This window comes from Nicotiana tabacum, chromosome 21 (genome assembly GCF_000715075.1).
Source record: "Nicotiana tabacum cultivar K326 chromosome 21, ASM71507v2, whole genome shotgun sequence".
Lineage (NCBI taxonomy): Eukaryota > Viridiplantae > Streptophyta > Magnoliopsida > Solanales > Solanaceae > Nicotiana > Nicotiana tabacum.
In genome coordinates, this window is record NC_134100.1 from 99,768,869 (window position 1) to 99,791,193 (window position 22,325).

Here is a 22,325-nt window from a genome sequence, read left to right on the forward strand (position 1 = left end):
AGCTAAAACTCAATCAACAGAATTATCAGACAGAAAACAAGTGAAGTGTAACCATATTTATGCAATTAATTCCAGTGTACTAACAGTAGCGAATACATTGCAGTAGTTTAAGAAGGGAGGCAAGTGCTCCCTTTGCATTTTCATCAACTTTGTTCAGAAAGTAAATTAATAGTTTTGAAAGGGACACATGAATGATTGGATTGTCTAAATCACGAGCCTTATCTAATGTACTACTTGTGTGTGGGTAAAATCGAGGGCAAATGTTTCCCAGATTCCCCGATAAGGAAACAAGAGGGAAGCACGATTCTACACTACTACAAGCAAGGCCGAAGGACCCCTCGTATCGAAACCCGAGCGGAGTGAACGATGTATCTGGGATCGGGCACGACAAAATATCAAGACCTGGACCAAGTAAAGTTTCGAGACCACGGAAAAAGGAGAAACGGTTTGGCATGACAAGTAGGGAGCCGTAATATTCGCCCTCAGCCGGATATTACGGCGCGAATCCCGTCCGATATCAATTGCGGATCGCCATTACCGAAAAAAGAATATTTTTACCTTATTTAGACTTGCATTAGGACTGAAATTCCCCTACTATATAAAGGGAAAAGTTTCTTTTATTTTAGCACATTGTTGATACGCAAATCAAAGCAATAAAATTCTATTTTTGTCTTCTAGCTATTATTCAAAGTGTTCTTTAGTTATTCTCTTCTTTAATCGCAACCGAGCTTATATCATGGGTCCGATCGAAGGCCGAATTTCAGTGTTCAACTTAAGATCAGTCTTGATCATCACATTACGATTGGTTTGGTAGTTTATTTTTTCTTTAATTTAATTTCTTGATGTTCTTAGATAATTCGTAATGAATTAAATCACGTATCCTTTAAACCGCGTACAAATTTAATTGTTACTCATTTTTTAGGGTAAATATCTTGGCGCCCACTGTGGGGCTAAGGATAATAGTGGTGATTTGATACGAATATCCATAACATACCCTGATTTACGCTTGTTATTTGAAGTTTTGATTCCAGGTTAGTCTAAGGATATCAAATTCTGAGTCTTCCCACTTGTACGTTGACGCTGAGTGCCCCCTACTGATCCCAATGGTATCCTAGTCGCCGACCCGGTCGACACTAACTCACAGGTTGCCATCAACATCAATCTACCAACTGACCACAAAAACAGCATTCGCGGGGCACCTCGAACATCAGCTCGAGAGACGCCGGAAGGTGAAGGCGCCCGTGAGCTTGCGGTTGATTTTTGAAATGTTGCAAACTCAGCAAGCGGCAATAATGCAGTTACAGAACCCGATCCATGTCCCTAACAGGGTCGAGCCCGAGTATACTAGGGAAAATACTCGAAGGGATGAACAAATTATTGTGGAACCGGGAGAATTCGGGCCCGGGAAAACTTTCGAAGTGATAAAGATACTTGAAGCGTTGACAAAGCAGGTGGAGTCTGGCGAGAAAAACATAGAGGCCAACGACAAGAAGGTGGAAACTTATAAATCTAGGGTCGATCAAATTCCTGGAGCACCACCGATATTGAAGGGGCCGGACTCCAAAAAGTTCATTCAGAAGCCTTTCCCCCTAGCACGGCACCGAAGACGATCCCAAAGTGGTTTCGAATGCCCGATATTCCTAAGTATAATGGGACCACAGATCCAAATGAGCATGTAACCTCCTATACATGCGCAATAAAGGGGAATGACCTGTAAGATGACGCGATTGAGTCGGTGTTGCTGAAAAAATTGGGGAAACCTTGTCTAAGGGAGCAATGATATGGTATCACAACTTGCCTCCAAATTCTATTGACTCGTTTGCTATGCTTGCAGATGCTTTCATAAAGGTCCATGTCGGCGCCATCAAGGTCGAGACGAGGAAGTCAGACATTTTCAAGGTCAAGCAGAGGATAACAAGATGCTTAGGGAGTTCGTGTCGAGGTTCCAGATGAAATGGATGGATATACCCTCGGTCGCGGATGATTGGGCCGTTCAAGTATTTACTCAAGGGCTTAACCCCCGAAGTTTCGTGGCTTCTTAGCAGTTAAAGCATAACTTGGTGGAATACCCGGCAGTCACCTGAGCTGACATCCACAACAGGTATCAATAGAAGATCAGAGTTGAGGACGGCCAACTCGGAGCCTCTTCGGGGTCCGTGTATCCTAATAGAACCAGTGACAGATCTAAAAGAATCATCGGTCATGAGCTGAGGCCGGTCCAAGATCGATATCAGCTGTACAGGGTAGCCGGGGCCTAATGAGCAAGAGCGGGTTTGACAGGTCGCTTGGGAGTAGGGAAGCACCGAGATTACAGAGCATAATTTCAATGTAGACGCTGCAAGCATAGTGTCAGCCATAGGATGTATCAAAGAGACCAAGTGGCCAAGACTACTGTAGTACGATCCCGCTGAGAGATATCATAGCTCGGTGTATAAATACCACGATACTCACAGTCATAGGATCGAAGATTGTCGACAGTTAAGACAAGAAGTAGCTCGATTGTTCAACAATGGACACCTTAGGGAATTCCTAAGCGAGCGAGCCAAAAACCACTTCAGAAACAGGGACGCCAACAAATAGGTCGAACAAGAGGAGCCCCAACACGTGATCAACATGATCATTGGGGGAGTGGATATCCCCAAGGGCCAATGATAAAACTCATCAAAGTTTCTATCACGAGGGAAAAACGCACTCGGGATTACGTCGTGGAAGGAGCCATATCGTTCAACGGCGATGACGCTGAGGGCATCGTACAACCTCACAACGATGCACTAGTAATATTTGTACTTATAAATAAATCTCGGGTTAAACGTGTGTTGATTGATTCATGTAGCTCGGCCAACATCATCCGATCATTGGTCGTAGAACAACTAAGGTTGTAAGACCAAATTGTACCGACGATCCGGGTATTGAACGGATTCAATATGGCATGCGAGACTGCCAAGGGTGAGATAACTTTACCGGTAAACACTGTCGGGACCACCCAAGAAACAAAGTTCTACGTGATCGAAGGGGATATGAGGTACAACGCCTTGTTCGGAAGGCCATGGGTTCACAGCATGAGATCAGTGCCTTCAACCTTACATTAGGCGCTCGAATTTCCCACTCCGTGAAGAGTCAAAACAGTCTACGGGGAATAGTCGTCTGCAAAAGAAATGTTCTATGAAGTAATCCTGGTGCTTGCGGTTTAAACATCAAAAACAGAGAACCGACCAAAGAAAAAGAAACTAAATAGCAATCAATGATACCGGCCTCAATCGAGCCGGAAAAACAGAAGGTGCACGAAGCGGACGATGAGGATGATTATAGCTGTAATAATAAATTTTCGCGTCGAGAAAAGTAAATAATCAAGACTGGAAAATTGCGTAACAAATATAGTATTTGATTTCAATAAATATTGAGTGTTACAATCTCTATTGTATTCCTCTGATTCTTCAAGAATGTAAACTATCTTGATGAACTTGATTTTGATTTTAATTCAAGGGCTTATAAGGCTTGGTCTTAAATCTCCTCCTTGAACTTGGATTTGGATTTGACCACGAACAAGTAATTTGATTTGGAACGCCTTGGTATTTAATTTGCCTTCGTTCTTGATCTTGAACTTGAACTTGTAGCTTGAGTGCTTGAACTTGTAGCTTGTAGAGAAATCTGTGGTGTTTGATCCACGAGCTCTCTACTTGCTTCTTATTATCACTTCTGGTGTCTTCTAGCTTTATGAAGACCTTTATTTATAGTTGTAGGGAGTGGTGTGGCTCTGCGATTTGATTGGTTCGTTTGAATTGACCAATACCATCTAGACATTTGGCACAACTCTATTGGTTGTTGATTTAATTTGGTGTGCCCATCCTTTCTTGACATATGTCGTGATTTCATTGGCTCATTTATTTGGCTTGGATTGCCACATCATTTGATACATGGCATGATTTTATTGGCTCATTCTTTTGACTTGGATTGCCGCGTCACTTGACATGTGTCATGAGCCTGGGCTTTAAGACAGGCTACTAGCCATTTGGACTTTGGGCTAGTAAAATGGGTTCGTCTTTTGGAGTCCAACTAAATGGATTGGCCCAAATAAAGTTGGACTTTAATTTAAATCCATGGTAGACTTAAATAACTAATTTGAATTTAAAAATTTATCCAAATTTAATATATAACAACAACAACAACCCAGTAAAATCCTACTAATGGAGTTTGGGGAGGGTAGTGTGTACGCAGACCTTACCCCTACCCCAAAGGAGTAGAGAGGCTATTTCCGAAAGACCCTCGGCTCAAGAAAACAAAAAGACAAAACGACAAGAGGAGACAACATTAGTATCACCACAACAATCATAAAAAAAATAGGAACATCATGAAATGCAGAAGAAAGATGCAAAGCAAAAACGATAACTAGTAAATAGGACATGCACTAAAAAGCGAAGTAGTAAAATACAACATTGTCACTAGCTACCCTAGACAAAAATCCTACGTGGCCAGTCCCACAATGAAAAGCGAAGTATTAAATTAAATTTTATCCAAATTTAATATGAACTTTAATTCAATAAAATTCATATGTTTACGAATGCTCCCTACTTCAAGACTTGTCAATTTTTGTTTTGAAGACCGGACTTGAAGTATGCGTGAGAACCACTCTTTCACTTATTTTTTTTGTACGTGGCTTCACGCGGCCTTTTGGTGATATACATAAATAGTTGGAGGCCACCCATGTATGAATAACAATTAGTAGATTACATAAGATAATAATCCATTTAACATGCTGCCTTAGCACGTTATTTGCCCGTCTTTCAATTGGAAAGGAATATGATATCCTTTCTTTAAGGATGTCGACATCCAATCAGATTCTCACATACTTACATCCTTATTTTAAGGAGATTACTTTGTTGACTATTGATTGAGTTTGTCACAAGAGTAATTCATGGTAATTTAACACTCTCAAGGATTCTTTCCGTATTTATCCACGCTATTGCCTGGTCACATCCAATCCTACTCTCAATTTGAAAGTAGTACGGTCGATTGCAATAATAAACCCAACAAAGTTAGGGTCGATCCCACGAAGAGTATGGTGTGTGCTAGAATGTTAAAGTGTGTGTGAATTCAATGAATTTAAAGTAATCTTCAAATAAAAGATTGATTTTCTGCAATTACTTCTAAAATTATGACTACGAAATTTAATCAAACACTTAGAATGCGAAAATAATTAGAGAATAGTAATCAATGAGAGAAAGTACTAGGGTTGCTCACCCTTCATGTACGCTATGCTATGGGTGTAGATGTATTCGATTCTAATCAATCAAACATGTGTTATGACAACAATATCAATAATACCAACTTAATATTTTCCAACACTAAGAGGTTTTTACTCACAAATGCCTTTCCAAGCTATTTAGAGCTCTATGCATACAATTGTTAATGCCCAAGTAAGAATCTCCCTATTCCTAGTTTGATTCCATTAATTGAGAGGAGATTAATTCCTTAATCTACCAAATTCCTTGCTAATTACTTTATACCTAAACTCGGTTCCACCTTTCCAAGTTAGAACTAAGTGTGATAAGCATTAATCTAGTGTTTACAACCACCAAATCATACAAGAAAGCATGGAGCAATTAGATAACACAATATTTAATCAAAAGATGAATCTATATTAATAACCCATAGCTATAACACCACTCCATTTTCACAACCCTAGCTAATGCGTTTAGCTAGACATGACAATAGAAGAAACAATCAAGTTATCCTTTAATCTTGTCATTGATACTAATAGAGAAGAAAAAGATTGAGAAACCGTGATGTCACTTGTTAACCCTTAGGAAGGATCATAGCCGTTCGTACAATATTCCCTGTCAAAAGTTGTCAAAAAAGACCTAAAACATACTATTTATACTCTTCTAAAAAGCTGATAAAATTATCCCCGTTGGGTCTTGCGTGGCCAAGTTGTGTGGCCCACGCAGGATGCATGGCCACTTCCAGAACTTAAACTTCCAGCCTCCTAGTTCTCCAAATGCGTGGGTGACTTGCGTGGCCCCCGTAGGATGGACTTTTGCTTCTTTAGCTTTGTTCTTCAGTTGTGGATTGAATTTGATGTTTTTCTTGTAGGTTTTTGATGATTTTCAATCTCTTAATTCTCACCCAACTTCATGAACTGCAACTATATCATTCAAAATATAATTAGTCCATTAATCACATCAACTAGGGCATGACTCTATTAAAAGGCATAAGAGAAGTTGGGAAATATACCAACTTATCAACTCCCCAAAACTTACTCTTTGCTTTCCCTCGAGAAAATCAAAACACAAGCCAGACTCATAAAAACAACTAGACAATTAAGCTAACAACAAAATTCAGCACTCAACCACAACCCAATTCCAAGCACAAAACTCACAACTTCGGTTGGTACCAATAATAAATCCAAAGCATATGAATCATCACATCTTTCCATGACACATTTCTTGCATATCCTCATCTACCATTTCATCTATTGTATCAATCACAAAGATCACTCCATAGTCATGCGATTGCTTCATTGACTTCTGGATATGGAAGATTTCTTCTTCATCATTCAAGCAAATTTCAGTTCTCCTACTTCCACATCACAAATGGCCTGCCCCGTAGCCAAAATTGGTCTACCAAGTATGATGGGGACCTCTCTATCCATTTCACAATCTAATATCACAAAGTCAGCTGGAAAGTAAAAACGACCCACCTTGACAAGAATGTCATCAATGACCCCCAACAGCTTTTTCAGAGTTCGATCCGCCATAAAAATCTTCATAGAAGTAGGCCTTGGATCACCCAAACCTAATTTCTTGAACACATCATAAAGCATTAGATTAATACTTGCCCGCAAGTCACACAATGCTTTGGCAAAGCTTGTCACACCGATAGTACAAGAGATAGTGAATGCCCCCGGATCCTCCATCTTTTTCACTTCGGCCTGTGAAATGATTGCACTGCACTGATGTATTACTTTGACTATCTCAAAGTTGACATTTTTCTTCTTGGTGACCATGTTTTTCATGAATTTGGCATACCCCGGCATTTTCCCAAGTGCCTCCACAAAAGGCATAGTAATAGTTATCTGGTTCAGCATATTATAGAATTTCTGCAACTGTCCCTCTTTCTGTTGTTTGAAAAACCTCTGCGGAAAAGGAGGAAGTGGCCTAAATAGCTGCTTGTAGGACTTGGGAGCCTCCTTAGTTGCTTCTTTGTTTACTTCATTTCATTTGGGAGGTATATCAATCACATCTTAAAGAGAACTAGGTGCTTATCGCATCTCTTCAACCACATTTGGCTTTACTACCAGAACATTGACTTTAGGAGGGTCAGCAACTCTAGGAGGTGTAATCACCTCTTCTTAATCATCTTCACTCAAAAATGGTTCTTCCTTTAAGGACTTTACCACTCCTTGTGGTAATTGCAAAGATGTGGCCTATACCCTCATTTCCCTTTGAATTTGCAACAATATCAATTGACAATGCTCTGCGTGGCCTCACATTCAGTTGAGATGAACTGTCCCAATTGATTCTAAATCTGCTTGATTGACGTGGTATGAGAACTGACCACTTGATTCATTTCTCTCCTTTATTTATCGGACTGCTCCTGATTTTTAATCATTCTCTCCATTATACCTCTTAGCTCGGGATCACCAGAAGATTGCCCTTGACTGTTGTAGGGCTTTTGTTGGTTGTAGTTCTGAGATGGCCCTCCATTGCGATTTCCTTGATTAATTTTGTTCCAGCCTTGATTTCCTTGGTTGGACCAATTCAAACTTCCCCCTTGCCATTGGTTGCCATGTCTCCATTGTCCTTGATTGTTAGACCTTTGTTGACCTCCTTGATAGTTACCCACATATTGAACTCCCTCATTTTGCATTTAGTAACACTGTTCTTGGAAGTCACCTTCTTGATTTGATCCTTGGGCAAAATAAATGCCCTATTGACCCTAGAATTGGTTACCCATTGTTGTTTGATTAAAACCCAGACCTTGAACATTGTCCATAGCATTAACTTGCCTTGGCATTTGGTTCTTGGCTAGCAGCTTCAAGGCTATTGTCAATTCTGCAATTTGTTCTCCTTGAGCTTCCATTTGCTTAGTCAAGTTTACCATAGATGGATCCTCTTGGGGCACATTGGCTCTAGATTGCCAAGACGCTGATGTGTCGGCCATTTCATCCAATATGTCTTCAGCTTCTTGATACGTCTTGTTCATTATATTTCCCTCAGCCAATTGGTTTACATAGGTCTCATTGGTGGTATTAAGACCGCGGTAGAATGATTGAAGAAACATGTTGTCAGTCATGTCGTTGTTTGGATATTCCTTAACCATTCCACGATATCTCTCCTATATTTCATGTAATGCCTCTGTGGGATGTTGTCTAAACCCCAAATTTCATCTCTCAATATGGACATTCTCCCCGGTGGAAAATATTTGCCCAAGAACTTCTTCACAAGTTCGTCCCATGAGTGAATTGAGTGATTTGGCATTCTCTCCAACCAATCTAAAGCTTTCTCTCTCAATGAGAACAGAAATAACCTCAATTGTAAACATTTGGTTGCTTGTTCATTTGGCACACATCGATGAAGTGCTTGAGATGTTTGTTGGCATTTTGATTGGGGTCTCCTGTGAAATATCCTCTATCTTGAAGCATATTAATCATCACACTAGTGATTGTAAAGATACCCCCTATCCTTGGTGGTACAATCGCACTAGCATATCCTCGATTTCGCACCGCTTCTGGTGGATCTTGTCGTGCTCTAGGTGCCTGTGGAACTTGTTGAAGCGATGGAACTTGTTCGTTCCGTTGGTTTCGATTTGCTGCTCGGCGTGCACGGGGTGCTTCCTTGATAGGACCTAAAGGCAGAGCGCCAAGATCTTCTTCCGCCATAACAGTCTACACCAAAAGCAAATGGATCAAAGTAACAACAAAGAAAAGATAAGAACTCGAATAAACACACAATAACACGGTAACACAAGAACACTGTACTCCCCGGTAACGACACCAAAAATTGGTCACGTCCAATCCTACTCTCAATTTGAAAGTAGTACGGCCGATTGCAATAATAAACCCAACAAGGTTGGGGTCGATCCCACGAGGAGTATGGTGTGTGCTAGAATGTCAAAGAGTGTGTGAATTCAATGAACTTAAAGTAATCTTCAATTAAAAGAATAATTTTCTGCAATTACTTCTAAAATTATGACTACGAAATTTAATCAAACACTTAGAATACGAAAATAATTAGAGAGTAGTAATCAATGAGACCCCCAGACCCCACGTAGTGGATAATACTGGGTATGTTATTATTTTTGTAATCAATGAGAGAAAGCACTATGGTTGCTCATCCTTCGTGTATGTTATGCTATGGGTATAGATGTATTTGATTCCAATCAATCAAACATATGTTATGACAACAATATCAATAATACCAACTTAGTATTTTCCAACACTAAGAAGTTTTTACTCACAAATCCCTTTCCAAGCTATTTAGAGCTCAATGCATACAATTGTTAATGCCCAAGTAAGAATCTCCCTATTCCTAGTTTGATTCCATTAATTGAGAGGAGATTAATTCCTTAATCTATCCAATTCCTTGCTAATTGCTTTATACCTAAACGCGATTCCACCTTTCCAAGTTAGAACTAAGTGTGCTAGGCGTTAATCTAGTGTTTGCAACCACCAAATCATACAAGAAAGCATGGAACAATTAGATAATAAAATATTTAATCAAAAGACGAATCTATATTAAAGGAACAATAGTCACCGCTTCGCCATGACCGTTACTCGTTTTTTAGCATTTTAGGGCCATAAAACTGAAATTCCGCCCGATTCCCAGATTTTCGTGTGTTATAGCCCACGCCTATTGTAAGGGCCTGGGCGACTGGACCCAGAGCCTAAAATTTTGCCGGCCCATCTAAAACGACCTAAGGAACAATAGTCACCGCTTCGCCATGACTGTTACTCGTTTTTTGATATTTTAGGGCCATAAAATTTGGAATTCCGCCTCATTCCCATATTTTCGTGTGCTCTAATCCACGCCTCCTGCACGGGCCTGGGCGACCAGACCTAGATTACCTAAAATAATATCAGCCCATAAAAAATGACCTAAGGAAGATTAGTCACCGCTTCGCCATGACCGTTACTCTTTATTGGCGTTTTAGGGCCATAAAACTAGAATTTCGCCTAATTCCCACATTTTCGCGTGCTATAGCTCACGCCTCCAGAATGTGCCCGGAAGACCGGACCCGAATAACCTAGAATTTTGTCGGCCCATAAAAAACGAGCTAAGGAAGAATGATCACCGTCTCGCCATGACTGTTGCTCGTGTTTTGGTGGTTTAGACCCATAAAAGTGGATTTCCGCCCGATTCCCAGATTTTCATGTTCTATAGCCCACGGCTCCTTCATGGGCCTGGGCGCCAAGACACGAATCACATAAAATTTTGCCGGCCCATCAAAATTGACCTATGGAACAATAGTCACTTCCTTGTCACGACCGACTCGTTTTTTGGCGTTTTAGGGCCATACATTTGGAATTCCACTCGATTCCCAGATTTGCATGTGCTATAGCCCATGCCTCCTGCATGGGCCCGGGCGACCAGATCCGGATCGCCTAAAATTTTGTCGGCCCATCAAAAACGACCTAAGGAACAACAGTCACCGCCTCGCCATGACCGTTACTCGTTTTTTGGCAGTTTAGGGCCATAAAACTAGAATTCCACCCAATTTCTAGATTTTCGTGTGCTATAGCCCACGCCTCCTGCATGGGCTCGGGTGACCGAACCCGAATCGCCTAAAATTTTGCCGGCCCATCAAAAATGACCTAAGGAACAACATTCACCGCCTCGCCATGACCGTTACTCGTGTTTTGGCATTTTAGGGCCAAAAAACTAAAATTCTGCCCGATTCCAAGATTTTCGTGTGCTATAGCCCACGGCTCATGCATGGACCCTTGCGACCGGACTCGGATCACCTAAAATTTTGTCGGCTAACCAAAAATAATCTAAGGAACAATAGTCAGCGCCTCGCCATGACAGTTACTCGTACTTTGGCGTTTTAGGGTCTTAAAACTGAAATTCCGCTCGATTCTCAAATTTTCGTGTGTTATAGCCTACGCCTCCTGCATAGGCCCGGGCGACCATACCCGGATCGCCTAAAATTATGTCGGCCTATCAAAAATGACCTAAGGAACAATCGTCACCGCCTCACCATGACCGTTACTCATTTTTGGCATTTTAGGGCCATAAAACTGAAATTCCGCCCGATTTTCAAAATTTTCATGTATTACAGCCCATGCCTTCTGCACAGGCCCGGGCGACCTGAACCGAATCACCTAAAATTTTATCGGCCCATAAAAATGGCATAAGGAACAATAGTTAGCGCCTCGCCATAACCATTACTCGATTTCTAGATTTTCGTGTGTTATAGCTCATGCCTCATGCATGGGCTCGGGCGCCCAGACCCGAATTGCCTTAAATTTTTGTCAGCCTATCAAAAATGACCTAAGAAAGAATAGTCACCGCCTCGCCATGACCGTTACTTATTGTTTTAGCGCTTTAGGGCCAAAAAGCTAGAATTTCGCCACATTCCCAAATGTTCGTGTGCTATAGCCTACGACTCCTGCATGGGTCCAGGCGACCGGACGCAGATCGCCTATAATTTTGACGGTCCATAAAAAATGACCTAAGGAACAATAGTCACAGCATCGCCATAACTATTACTCGTTTTTTGGCGTTTTAGGTCATAAAACTAGAATTCCGCCCGATTCCCAAATTTTCGTGTGCTATAGCCCACGCCTCCTTCAGGGGCATGGGCGCCCGTAACCAGATCACCTAAAATTTTACTAGCCCATCAAAAATGACCTAAGGAACAAAAGTCATTGCCTCGTCATGACCGTTATTCGTTTTTTGGCGTTTTAGGGCTATAAAACTAGAATTCCGCCCGATCTTCAGATTTTCGTGTGCTATAGCAAACGTCTCCTGCACATGCCCCGGCCTGAGTGCATGGATCACGATCAGAAATGAGCTAAGAAATAATAGTCACCGCCTCGCCATCATTGTTACCTTTTTTTGGCTTTTCAGGGCCATTAAACTGAAATTTCGTCCGATTCCCAGATTTTCGTGTGCTATAGCCCACGCCTCCTACATGGGCCCCGAGAGACTGGACCCGGATCGCCTAAAATTTTGTCGACCCATCAAAAATGACCTAAGGAACAATAGTCACCGCCTCTCCATGACTATTACTCGATTTTTGGCGTTTTAGAATTATAAAACTGGAATTGCGCTTGATTCCTTAATTTTCGTGTGCTATAGCCCATGCCTCCTGCATGGGCCGGGCGACCGGACCTGGATAGCCTGAAATTTTGTCAGTCCATCAAAAATGACTTAAGGAACAATAGTCACCACCTTGGTATGACCGTTACTCATTTTTTGGCGTTTTAGGGCCATAAAACTAGAATTTCGCCCGATTCTCAGATTTTCGTGTGCAATAGCACATACCTCCTTCATGGGCCCAGGCGTCCGGACCCGGATCGCCTAAAAATTTTTTGGTCCATAAATAACGACCTAAGGAACAATAGTCATCGTCTCGCCATGGCCTTTACTTGTTTTTTGGCGTTTTAGTGCCATAAGTCTGGAATTCCGCCCGATTCCCAAACTTTCGTGTGTTATAACCTACGCATCATATATGGGACCGAGTTATCGGACCCGGATCGCTTAAAATTTTACCGGCCCATCAAAAAAGACATAAGGAACATTAGTCACTGCCTCACCATGACCGTTACTCATTTTTTGGCGTTTTAGGGCCATGAAATTGGAATTCCGTCTGATTCCCTTATTTTAGTATGCTATAGCTCAAACCTCATGCATGGGCCCGGGCGCCCGAACTCAGATAGCCAAATATTTTGCAGGCCTATATAAACGATCTAAGGAACAATAGTCACCGTCTCGCCGTGATCGTTACTCGTTTTTTGGTGTTTTAAGGGCATAAAACTGAAATTTTCCCCCGATTCCTAAATTTTCGCATGTTATAGCTCACACCTCACACATGGACCCGGGCGTCAGGACTCGGCTCGCCTAAAAAATTTTCGATCCATCTAAAATGTCCTAGGGAACAATCGTCACCGCCTCACCATGACCTATACTTGTTTTTTGGCGTTTTAGGGACATACAATTGAAAATCCGCCCAATTCCCAGATTTTCGTATGCTATAGCTCATGCCTCCTATATGGGCCCGAGCGTCCGAACCCGGATCACCTAAAATTTTATCAGCCCATTAAAAACGACCTTAAGGTTCACCGCCTCACTATGACCATTACTCGTTTTTGGCGTTTTAGGGTCAAAAAATTAGAATTCCGCCTGATTCCCTGATTTTCGTGTGCTATAGTCCAGACCTCCTGCACGGGCTCGACATCCGGACCTAGATCGCCTAAGGAACAATAGTCACTGCCTCGCGATAGCCGTATCTCATTTTTTGGCATTTTAGGGCCATAAAACTGGAATTCCGCCCAATTTTCTGATGTTCGTGTGCTATAGCCCACGCCGCTTGCATGAGCCCGGGTCCTGCATAGGCCCGGGCGACCAAGCTCGGGTCTCCTAAAATTTTGCTGGCCCATCGCTATGACCATTATTCATTTTTAGGTGTTTTAGGGCCAAAAACCTGGAATACCGCCCGATTCCTTGATTTTCATGTGATATAGCTCACGCGTCCTGCATGGTCCCGGCGCCTGGATCCGGATCACCTAAAATTTTGTCGGCCCATCAAAACGACCTAAGAACAATAGTCACCGCATCGCCATGACCGTTACTCGTTTTTTGGCGTTTTAGGGCCATAAACTTGAATTCCGCCTAGTTTTTAGATTTTCGTGTGCTATACCCCACACCTCATGCACAGGCCCGGGTGACCGGATCCGGATCACCTATAAAAAAAACGACTTAAGGAATAATATTCACTGCATCGCTATGACCGTTAATCATTTTTTTGGCATTTTAGAGGCATAAAACTAGAATTCCGTGTGATTCTCAGATTTTCGGTGTTATAGCCCACGCCTTCTGCATAGGCATGGGCGCCAGGACCCGGATCGCTTAAAATTTAGCTGGCCCATCAAAAATGATCTAAGAATAATAGCCACCGCCTCGCCATAACCGTTACTCGTTTTTGGTGTTTTAGGACCATAAAACTGGAATTAGCCCACACCTGTTGCATGGGCCCATGCGACCGTACCCAGATCGCCTAAAATTTTGTCGGCCATCAAAAACGACCTAAGGAACAATAATCACTGTCTCGCCATGATCGTTACTCATTTTTTGACGTTTTAGGGCTATAAAACTGGAATACCGCACGATTCACAAATTTTCGTGTGTTATAACCCACAGCTTCTGCATGGGTCCGGGCAACCGGACCCAGATCGCCTAAAATTTTGTCAGCCAATCAAAAACGATCAAAGGAATAATAGTCACCACCTCACCATGATTGTTACGCGTTTTTTGGCATTGAGGGCCATAAAATTGAAAGTTAGATTCCCAGATTTTCATGTGCATTAGCTCACGCCTCCTGCATGGGCCCGAGCGCCCGGACTAAGATCGCGTAAAATATTGCCGGTCAATCAAAATACCTAAGGAACAATAGTCACCGCCATGCCATGACCGTTCCTCATTTTTTGGCGTTTTAAGGCCATAAAAACTAGAATTCCACTCGATTCCCAAATTTTGTATGCTATAGCCCATGCTTTCGGCGTGGGCCTGGGCGACCGGACCCAGATCGCCTTAAATTTTTTCGGCCAATCCAAAACGACCTAAGGAACAATAGTCATCGCCTCGCCGTGACCATTACTCGTTTTTTGGCATTTTAGGTCCATGAAAACTAGAATTCTGTTAGACTCCCAGATTTTCGTGTGTTATAGACCCGGGAGACCGGACCGAGATCGCCTAAAATGTTTCCGGCATATCAAAAATGACCTAAGGAACAATAGTCATCGCCTCGCCATGACCATTACTCGTTTTTGGCGTTTTAGGGCCATACAAAATAGAATTCCGTCAAATTCCCAAATTTTCGTGTGCTATAGCCCACGCCTCCTGCATAGGCCCGGGCGCTCCGACCCGAAACGCCTAAAATTTTGCCGGCCCATCAAAAGCGACCTAAGGAACAATAGTCACTGCCTCGCCTTGACCGTTACTCGTTATTTTGCATTTTAGGGCCATAAAATTGAAATTTTGCCCGATTTCCAAAATTTTCATGTGTCACATACAGCCCACGCCTCCTACACGAGCCTGGGCGATCTCAACCGGATCGCCTAAAATTTTGTTGGACCGTCAAAAATGATGTAATGAACTATGGTCATTGCTTCGCCATGATCGTTCCTCATTTTTTGGCGTTTTAGAGCCATAAAATAGGAATTCAATATGATTCCCGAATTTTCATGTGCTAGTCCTTGCCATATTCATGAATTCGGGCGACCGACCCCGAATCTTCTAAAATTGTTTGGCCCATAAAAAACGATCTAATGAACAATAATCATAGCTTAGCCATGATTGTTCCTTGTTTATCGGCGTTTTAAGGCCATAAAACAGGAATTCAAGACGATTCCCAAATTTTCATGTGCTATAGTCAACGCCATCGGAGAAATTCTAGCGACTGACACTGAATCTCCTAAAAATTTTGCGGATTCATAAAAACGACCTAATGAACAATAGTCATCACTTCACCATGACCGTTCATCGTTTTTTAGCGTTTTAGGGCAATAAAACAGAAATTCCGGACGATTCCTAGATTTTCGTGTGCTGTAGTCAACACCATCTACATGAATTTAGAAAACCAACTCTGAATCTCCTAAAATTTTATGGGCCCATAAGAAACGATCTAATAAACAATAGTCATCATTTCGTCATTGATCATTCTTCATTTTTTTTGAAGTTTTAGAGCCATAAAATATGAACTGAGGACGATTCCCAGATTTTCATATGTTATAATAATAGTCCACACCATCTGCATAAATTTGGGCGATCGGTCCCTAAGTTTACAATTTTCAAGCCAATCTGGAGTCATCAAAAGAATTCTACAAAATCAACATGTACTAACACACCAAAAAAAAAAGTGGATATAATCACAAATCCGTGTTGCATAACCTCGAAATGCCATAAAATGAACTCAAAATGCAAAAAAGCGACATTAATCATGACAAAGCGATGAGTATTGGTCACTAGGCCGTTTCCTTTGGACCTACGAAATTTAAGGCCAATCAGAGTTCATCAAAAAAATTCTACAAAATCAGCATGTATACTAATACACATGAAAAAATGGATATAAGCACAAATTCGTATTGTATAACCTCGCAACGCCATAAAATATACTCGAAAGACATGGCGGAGCAGTGAGTATTGGTCACTAGGCCGTTTTCTATGGACCTACAAAAATTCGGGCCAATAAGAGTTCTTCAAAAAAATTCTACAAAATCCGCATGTACTAAATACACACGAAAAAGTATACTCGAAAGACATGGCGAAGCAGTGAGTATTGGTCACTAGGCCGTTTTCTATGGACCTACGAAAATTCGGGTCAATCAGAGTTATACAAAAAATTTCTACAAAATCCACATGTACTAAATACACACGAAAAAGTAGATAAAATCAAAAATTCGTATTGCATGACCTCAAAACGTCAGAAAATGAACTCGAAAGTCATGACGAAACAATGAGTATTGATCACTAGGCCGTTACCTATGGACCTATGAAATTTCAAGCCAATCAGAGTCCGTCAAAAAAATTCTACAAAATCAATATCTTCTCTTTACCGGACGGACTCGGGACTAATTTTGGTTGTTTAGTTCTGTTGTCTGATATTTCTCTCTGAAAACAGAACAAAAATATTTCTAAGAAAAAAAATGAAAAAAAAAACTTTATATTAAATTACTCTAAAATTTACAAGAAACTTACATTATTGATACAACCAGTCACTGAAGGCAACTAGTCAAATGACAACAATACACTTGATATTTCTAAAAGAGACAGGAAATGTATTAACTAACAATAAATAGCTCAGTGGAAATCACTGTAACATATGTGTATATGTAAATCCAAGCTGAACTTCACTGTTGCATTCAATCTATTTTTGACAAAATCCAAGTAGAACTTAGGTTACCACCATACCAAAAGCAAGTAAAAAGATTAAAACAATATTCCATTTAAATGTTAATTGCAACAACAAAACAACAATGTTTTGCAATTAAATGTTAATTGCATAAAACTTTATTAGCCAATGGAGGCTATGCTCCAAAACATCAGTTTCTTAGTCAAACAACTATATGTACAGTAACAACAACCCAGTAAAATTCCACTAATGGGGTCTGGGGAGGGTAGTGTGTACGCAGACCTTACCCCTACCCGAAGGAGTAGAGAGGCTGAATATGTACAGTAAGAATAAAAGAATCTTAAAAGATAATGGTTGAAAAATAGGGGAGATGAAAATGAAGAAGACGCTCGTCTTGGATTAATAGCTTTGCGCTGATCTATGAACGAGCCTTGTTAATGATCTCTCATGTATTAATAAAAAATATTATTATTTATAATATTAGCTATTGATTAACTTAAAATGCTTTCTTTTGTTTTCTTGTTTCCATTAAACTGGACTTTCTCCCAACTTGTCTCTGTTCTCTTATTTTTCCTTGCCAAGAATCATCAGCTTTTATAGTAATGTCCTCTGTAATCAAGGTTTGTTGATAGTACCTAAATCCCACATATAACATGAACACTGCACAAATAAATTGTTAATTTCTCAGTATATATAATAAGGTTTTTCATTGTTTTACCAAAACATCATTCACTTAAATATATTTTAATTTGATTTTTTTTCTCTCTTGTGTAAAAATTAGAATGTATATTTGTTACCTGCCCATATTCTGGCAATGATTGAAGAGAAATTCCAAACTAATGTGAAGATTGCAAATCCAACTGCTTTTTTGTGACTACATGATTCCCAAGCATCTCTAACGTATCGTGTCAAAAATGTACCTTCATATAAAATTTTGCATCACCGATAAGTTTCAAAACGCGGGATTTAAGTTATATGCACTGACAATATAAAAAGTATCGGTACAGTTTATTAACTATACTTGTTGTGACATGTCTCTAACCATGTTTTGTAAGTTAACAATCTATACTTGTTACAGACCTTTAACTGACCTAATGATATGCATCAACTTCACAAATTAATAACATAAGTAGTACTTTCAAATCAATGTTGCAATTCTCAAAATATTTCATTAAATATAATATACTGGGTGTCTAAAACATTTCATAACAATTTGGTTAAAAAGAGATATTTTAATCTTTAAATATATCTTAATCTTCAAAATACATGGAATGTTTAAGAAGTTAAAACTAATCAAGGAAAAGTAAACAAAAATAAAAAAGAATGAGAGATTAACTCGTATTTACCGTAAGAGGTTAACTGTGTGGAATAAGAAGAGCAAATTTTTGGTATGACCATGACTCCAAAAAAGCCTGCAAAACAGGAAATAAACAATAGTGAGCAAGCTATGGTTAGAGAAAATTGGAAAAAAGGAAAAAGAAAGTAGTGGCAAGTTTCAATTCCAGAAAAAAATCCTTCTTTTTTTCAATTTTGGCATTTTGTTGGAAGATTGATAAGGAGCTATAATTAAAAAGGCTTCGATCAGATTACTAAATAAATTTGATTGGAAATTAATTTGATCTCAAAGTACTTAAATAAAACAAAATGGGAAAAATCAGGAGGCAGCTTTGTATAGTAGGGGTACACCGGACCGCCGATGAATAATATGTACCCACACCCCAGGCAGAGTTAGTTAGCTGTGTAATAGGCCACCATTTCGCGCGGTTCAGGGGACACTTTGAGTCAGCGCCCGGCGCCCAACAGCGTCTTGACGCCCTCCAATTTTTGGGCCAATTCCCCTTCATACTACCAAAAAATGATATTTTTGCCTATTCTAGGAAGAATTACTAAAAGGAAGCTAAAACTTCAAAGTTGCATTTCCTTTCTGGCAACTTTCTTTTTCTCTACTGAAAAAAACAAGTAAAAAGGATCAAACTCACTTGTGTACAATTCAAAATTGAGCAACTTTGTCGTGCATCAAACTTTTGGTTTAATATTAATCTTGCCGTTAGGAATAAGTCTTATTTTTTGACCCTTAATAGAGCTCCAACATAAGGATAATCAAAAGTTGAGGGGTAGTTTTTGACTTTTTTGTGAAGAATTTGGACACGTAGAATCCATCCATTTCACGTTAGATTTCCGTTAATAGCAACGACAAATATAAGACGATTTGCTAACATAAGAGTCCCCGACCAAAAGTATAAAGGATGGCAAAATTGAGCAATTTCGAATAGTACAATGACAAACTCGGACCTTTTCCCAAGAAAAAAAATCAAAAAAGTCATACTTCTTTGACTGAAATAAACATTCAAAAAAAGTCACTTTTAAGTAATGCAGATGCAACACTTACAGAAAAACTTACCTAATTTGGACAGTTTCCAAATGGTTATGGAGCTGCCATACCGAGCCAAAAGAAACAGCAGAACTGCCATCTACCAGAGGCAAAAATTTGTCAAATTCCCACAACTTTCACAAGATTGGTAAATATTTGAATTCAGATCTAAAAAACTATAAGAAGATAATGAAATCCAATGGAAATGTTTGAACTCTTTACCTTCATTGTAGTTGCAGGATCACCGGAAAAAAGGGCTCTGATTTTCAAAAGAAACTCATTTATGAAAGGAAGTATCAACTTCAGTGCCCACACTGCTTCTTCTTCCCCTACTACATACTCACTTGATTCACCAATATCATTTGCTCTCCTATTTACCCAACAAAGGATAAAATAAAATCAAATAAAATGTTAGACAACGCATTATTGGATAATCTCAAGATATGGTACGACAAGTTTAAGTTGTGTGTTAGTGTATAACTTTATATACCATCAGGTTGAGCTAACGTATAGACGATTAAATTGCACGGATAATATAAAAATTCTTTATATTGTCAGTATATATTAAATTCCTTTTACAATATATTACCTGTGAATGAGGGATCTAAAGAGAAAGATTGCAGCAAGATAGACCAGACCCAAGTAGGAAAGCACAGCAATGAAGCTGTAAAAAAGCCATAATTAATTAATGCTTTACTTAACAGATCTGATAAAGGAATAAAGATCTGTTATTTTTGAAGGAACTAATTACCTGATATTGAGATCTTGAGTATATGAAGATGAAATAATAGCAAAGGTTCCAATTCCAAAGATTAATGTGGATTTTGATACATTTCTCCACATCACTAAGTCAACTGCAGAAATGTTTTAAGAGGAAATCAGAGCCAATAGTCGCAGGGTAAATATTTGGATAAAAACTTACCACGCATCCGGTATTTACACCGATAAATGCATGACATGTGCTTTGCAACAAACTGTTAAAGTGAGACACATATTACTTATTATAACCATAGTAGTTTGATCCTTACCCCTACCAACTCGATATTTTAACCAAACTAAACAATTTAACCTAAGCAAGTAAGAGACATGTCACTTAACGGAGAAATGTGTTTATAAAAGACAAGTGTCTTGCATTCAATTGTTTGATATAGATAAATGTTTACCATAAATACAGTATCACATTGAGTTTCTAAAGAACATATTAAGAGATTGAACTTACCAAAGCTTTGTAATTTGCCATTTTGTCTAGGATTTACATCTGAAACTGGAACTGAAAAGGCAACAAAATTGAAAATGAATTCAGAACTAAACTTTAAACAAAGAAAGCATAAAAAGGAAATGCAGTTACCTGATTTGGTTCTTGTTTGGCTTAGATGAATTTTGGCATGGTTTGAAGTAGGAGGGGGCTGTTTCTTGTTAACTGAAGAAATTGATATTTGTTTTTTATTACTATACTGAAGTTTCTTATCTTCAGTCACAATCTTTTTAGGCTTCTGTACTTGTACTTTAATTTGTTTAACATCAACACTTTTCTTTTCCATTTCCTCATCAATTTCTTCCTCTAATACCTCATCCCATTCTTCTTCTTCTTCTTCTTCCTCTTCATTTTCAAGATTTTTATCTACTTTAGTTGCAAATTTAGCCTCAGAAGTGATCTCCTTCGACCTTAACTTCCGAACCTGTCTGTCCAAAATAGCGGACGAAACCTCCTCACCATAATTCAAGTTCACCGCATTGCTTGTGATGAATTTCTCTTCACAATTTTCCTCAGATTTTGTCTTCTTAATCCCACTTGGTTTGTTCTCGTTTTCCTTAATTGATCCTTCAATATTCTTACTCGACTCCTCAAGATTGGATTTTTTCAAGATTTTAAAATGAAGATGCTTGCTTTCCTCATCAAGTTCCTTACTTGATACTACTTTTGCTTTCCCATTAAGAGACTCAGATTTTTTCATGCTCTGACTTGGGATTTTGCTCAAATCTTGACACTTTTCATCCAATTTTTTGCTCAAATCAGGTCTTTTACTAGCAATCTGAATTGGGTTTCCTTCAAAGTTTTCAGCTTTCCAAGTTTTTCTCTTCCCACTCATAACCCCAACAACACCAAGATTGCATTTTTTTGGCTCTATTTCCAACTTTTTATCCACTTGAGTAAAAAAGGTGCAATTTTTATCATCATTTTCATCTGGGGTTTCTTCAGAACTGTTACTAATAAGTACTTTAATTCCACCTTTTACTTCATCAAGTTTCATTCTGTTTTCCCAAACAGAACCTGATGCCACAACACTACCATTATTTCTTGATGATGTGCTCTTTCTTCTATTGTCTACTTCCATATTTCCTCCTTTTTTTCAACTTTTTTGTATGCTTAGTCTAATGATTCAAGATTGTAATAATGAGTATTTTTGGTTGTGGGGTTTACTGTTTATTGAAGGAGTAATGGGATTACAGGCTTTTAGCTGAAGAAATTGTGTTTGGTGGAATAGGAAAGTTGTGAAAACAATGGAATCCTAACATAGAGGGAGAAGGGACTTTATTTTGCTCCTTTTTCCCTGTTTCTAAAATGATAGTCTTTTAATTTTGTTTGGTTTATTTTATGTAATATGTCTGTTTCTTTTTTTATTTTTCTTTATTCTTTTAGCACCTCCTCGGAAGCTGTGAATGAGTGAGAAAAAGTGAAAAATGGTTAAATTGTGGTGAATGTATCTCGAAATTTTATAAATTCATAAAATATTTATAAAAAGATCAAAAAATTAAAATGTTATCTTTCTTAAAGCCATTGAAGTGATTTATAAACGTTTTTTTTTTTGCGGATATCAAATACATCCTAAGAAAATCATCAGCATTCTGTGTTCGAAAAAAACGCTGTTTAAACCCTCGAATC

At 39.3% G+C, this 22,325-nt stretch overlaps 1 protein-coding gene across 3 annotated transcripts; it reads right to left on the reverse strand.

Annotated features, from left to right (window-relative positions):
- Window positions 1–15,913: 15,913 nt before the first annotated feature.
- Window positions 15,914–22,006, reverse strand: LOC107782384 (uncharacterized). 3 transcript variants are annotated; one of them, XM_016603265.2, is made up of 9 exons: window positions 20,790–21,986; window positions 20,661–20,711; window positions 20,193–20,295; window positions 20,031–20,105; window positions 19,664–19,811; window positions 19,472–19,541; window positions 18,417–18,482; window positions 17,868–17,990; window positions 15,914–16,203 (listed from the first exon to the last, which is right to left on the reverse strand). In XM_016603265.2, the coding sequence occupies exons 1-9, from the start codon at window positions 21,775–21,777 to the stop codon at window positions 16,184–16,186; spliced, it is 1,644 nt and encodes a 547-aa protein (XP_016458751.1). In that variant the 5' UTR covers window positions 21,778–21,986; the 3' UTR covers window positions 15,914–16,183. The 3 variants fall into 3 exon arrangements, with proteins under 3 accessions (XP_016458751.1, XP_016458752.1, XP_016458750.1); XM_016603266.2 differs by lacking the exon at window positions 15,914–16,203 and adding an exon at window positions 16,866–17,085; XM_016603264.2 differs by lacking the exon at window positions 15,914–16,203 and adding an exon at window positions 17,206–17,730 and having other exon boundaries at window positions 20,790–22,006.
- Window positions 22,007–22,325: the final 319 nt, after the last annotated feature.

What these genes read in the sequence shown, in the direction of transcription:
- LOC107782384 (XM_016603264.2), bottom strand. Translation starts at nt 21,777, where the DNA reads ATGGAAGTAGACAATAGAAGAAAGAGCACATCATCAAGAAATAATGGT. An exon ending in CCAAACAAGAACCAAATCAG is followed by an intron (nt 20,712 to 20,789) that starts GTAACTGCATTT and finishes TTGCCTTTTCAG; the next exon opens with TTCCAGTTTCAGATGTAAAT. An exon ending in TTTAGATCCCTCATTCACAG is followed by an intron (nt 19,812 to 20,030) that starts GTAATATATTGT and finishes TTGGGTAAATAG; the next exon opens with GAGAGCAAATGATATTGGTG.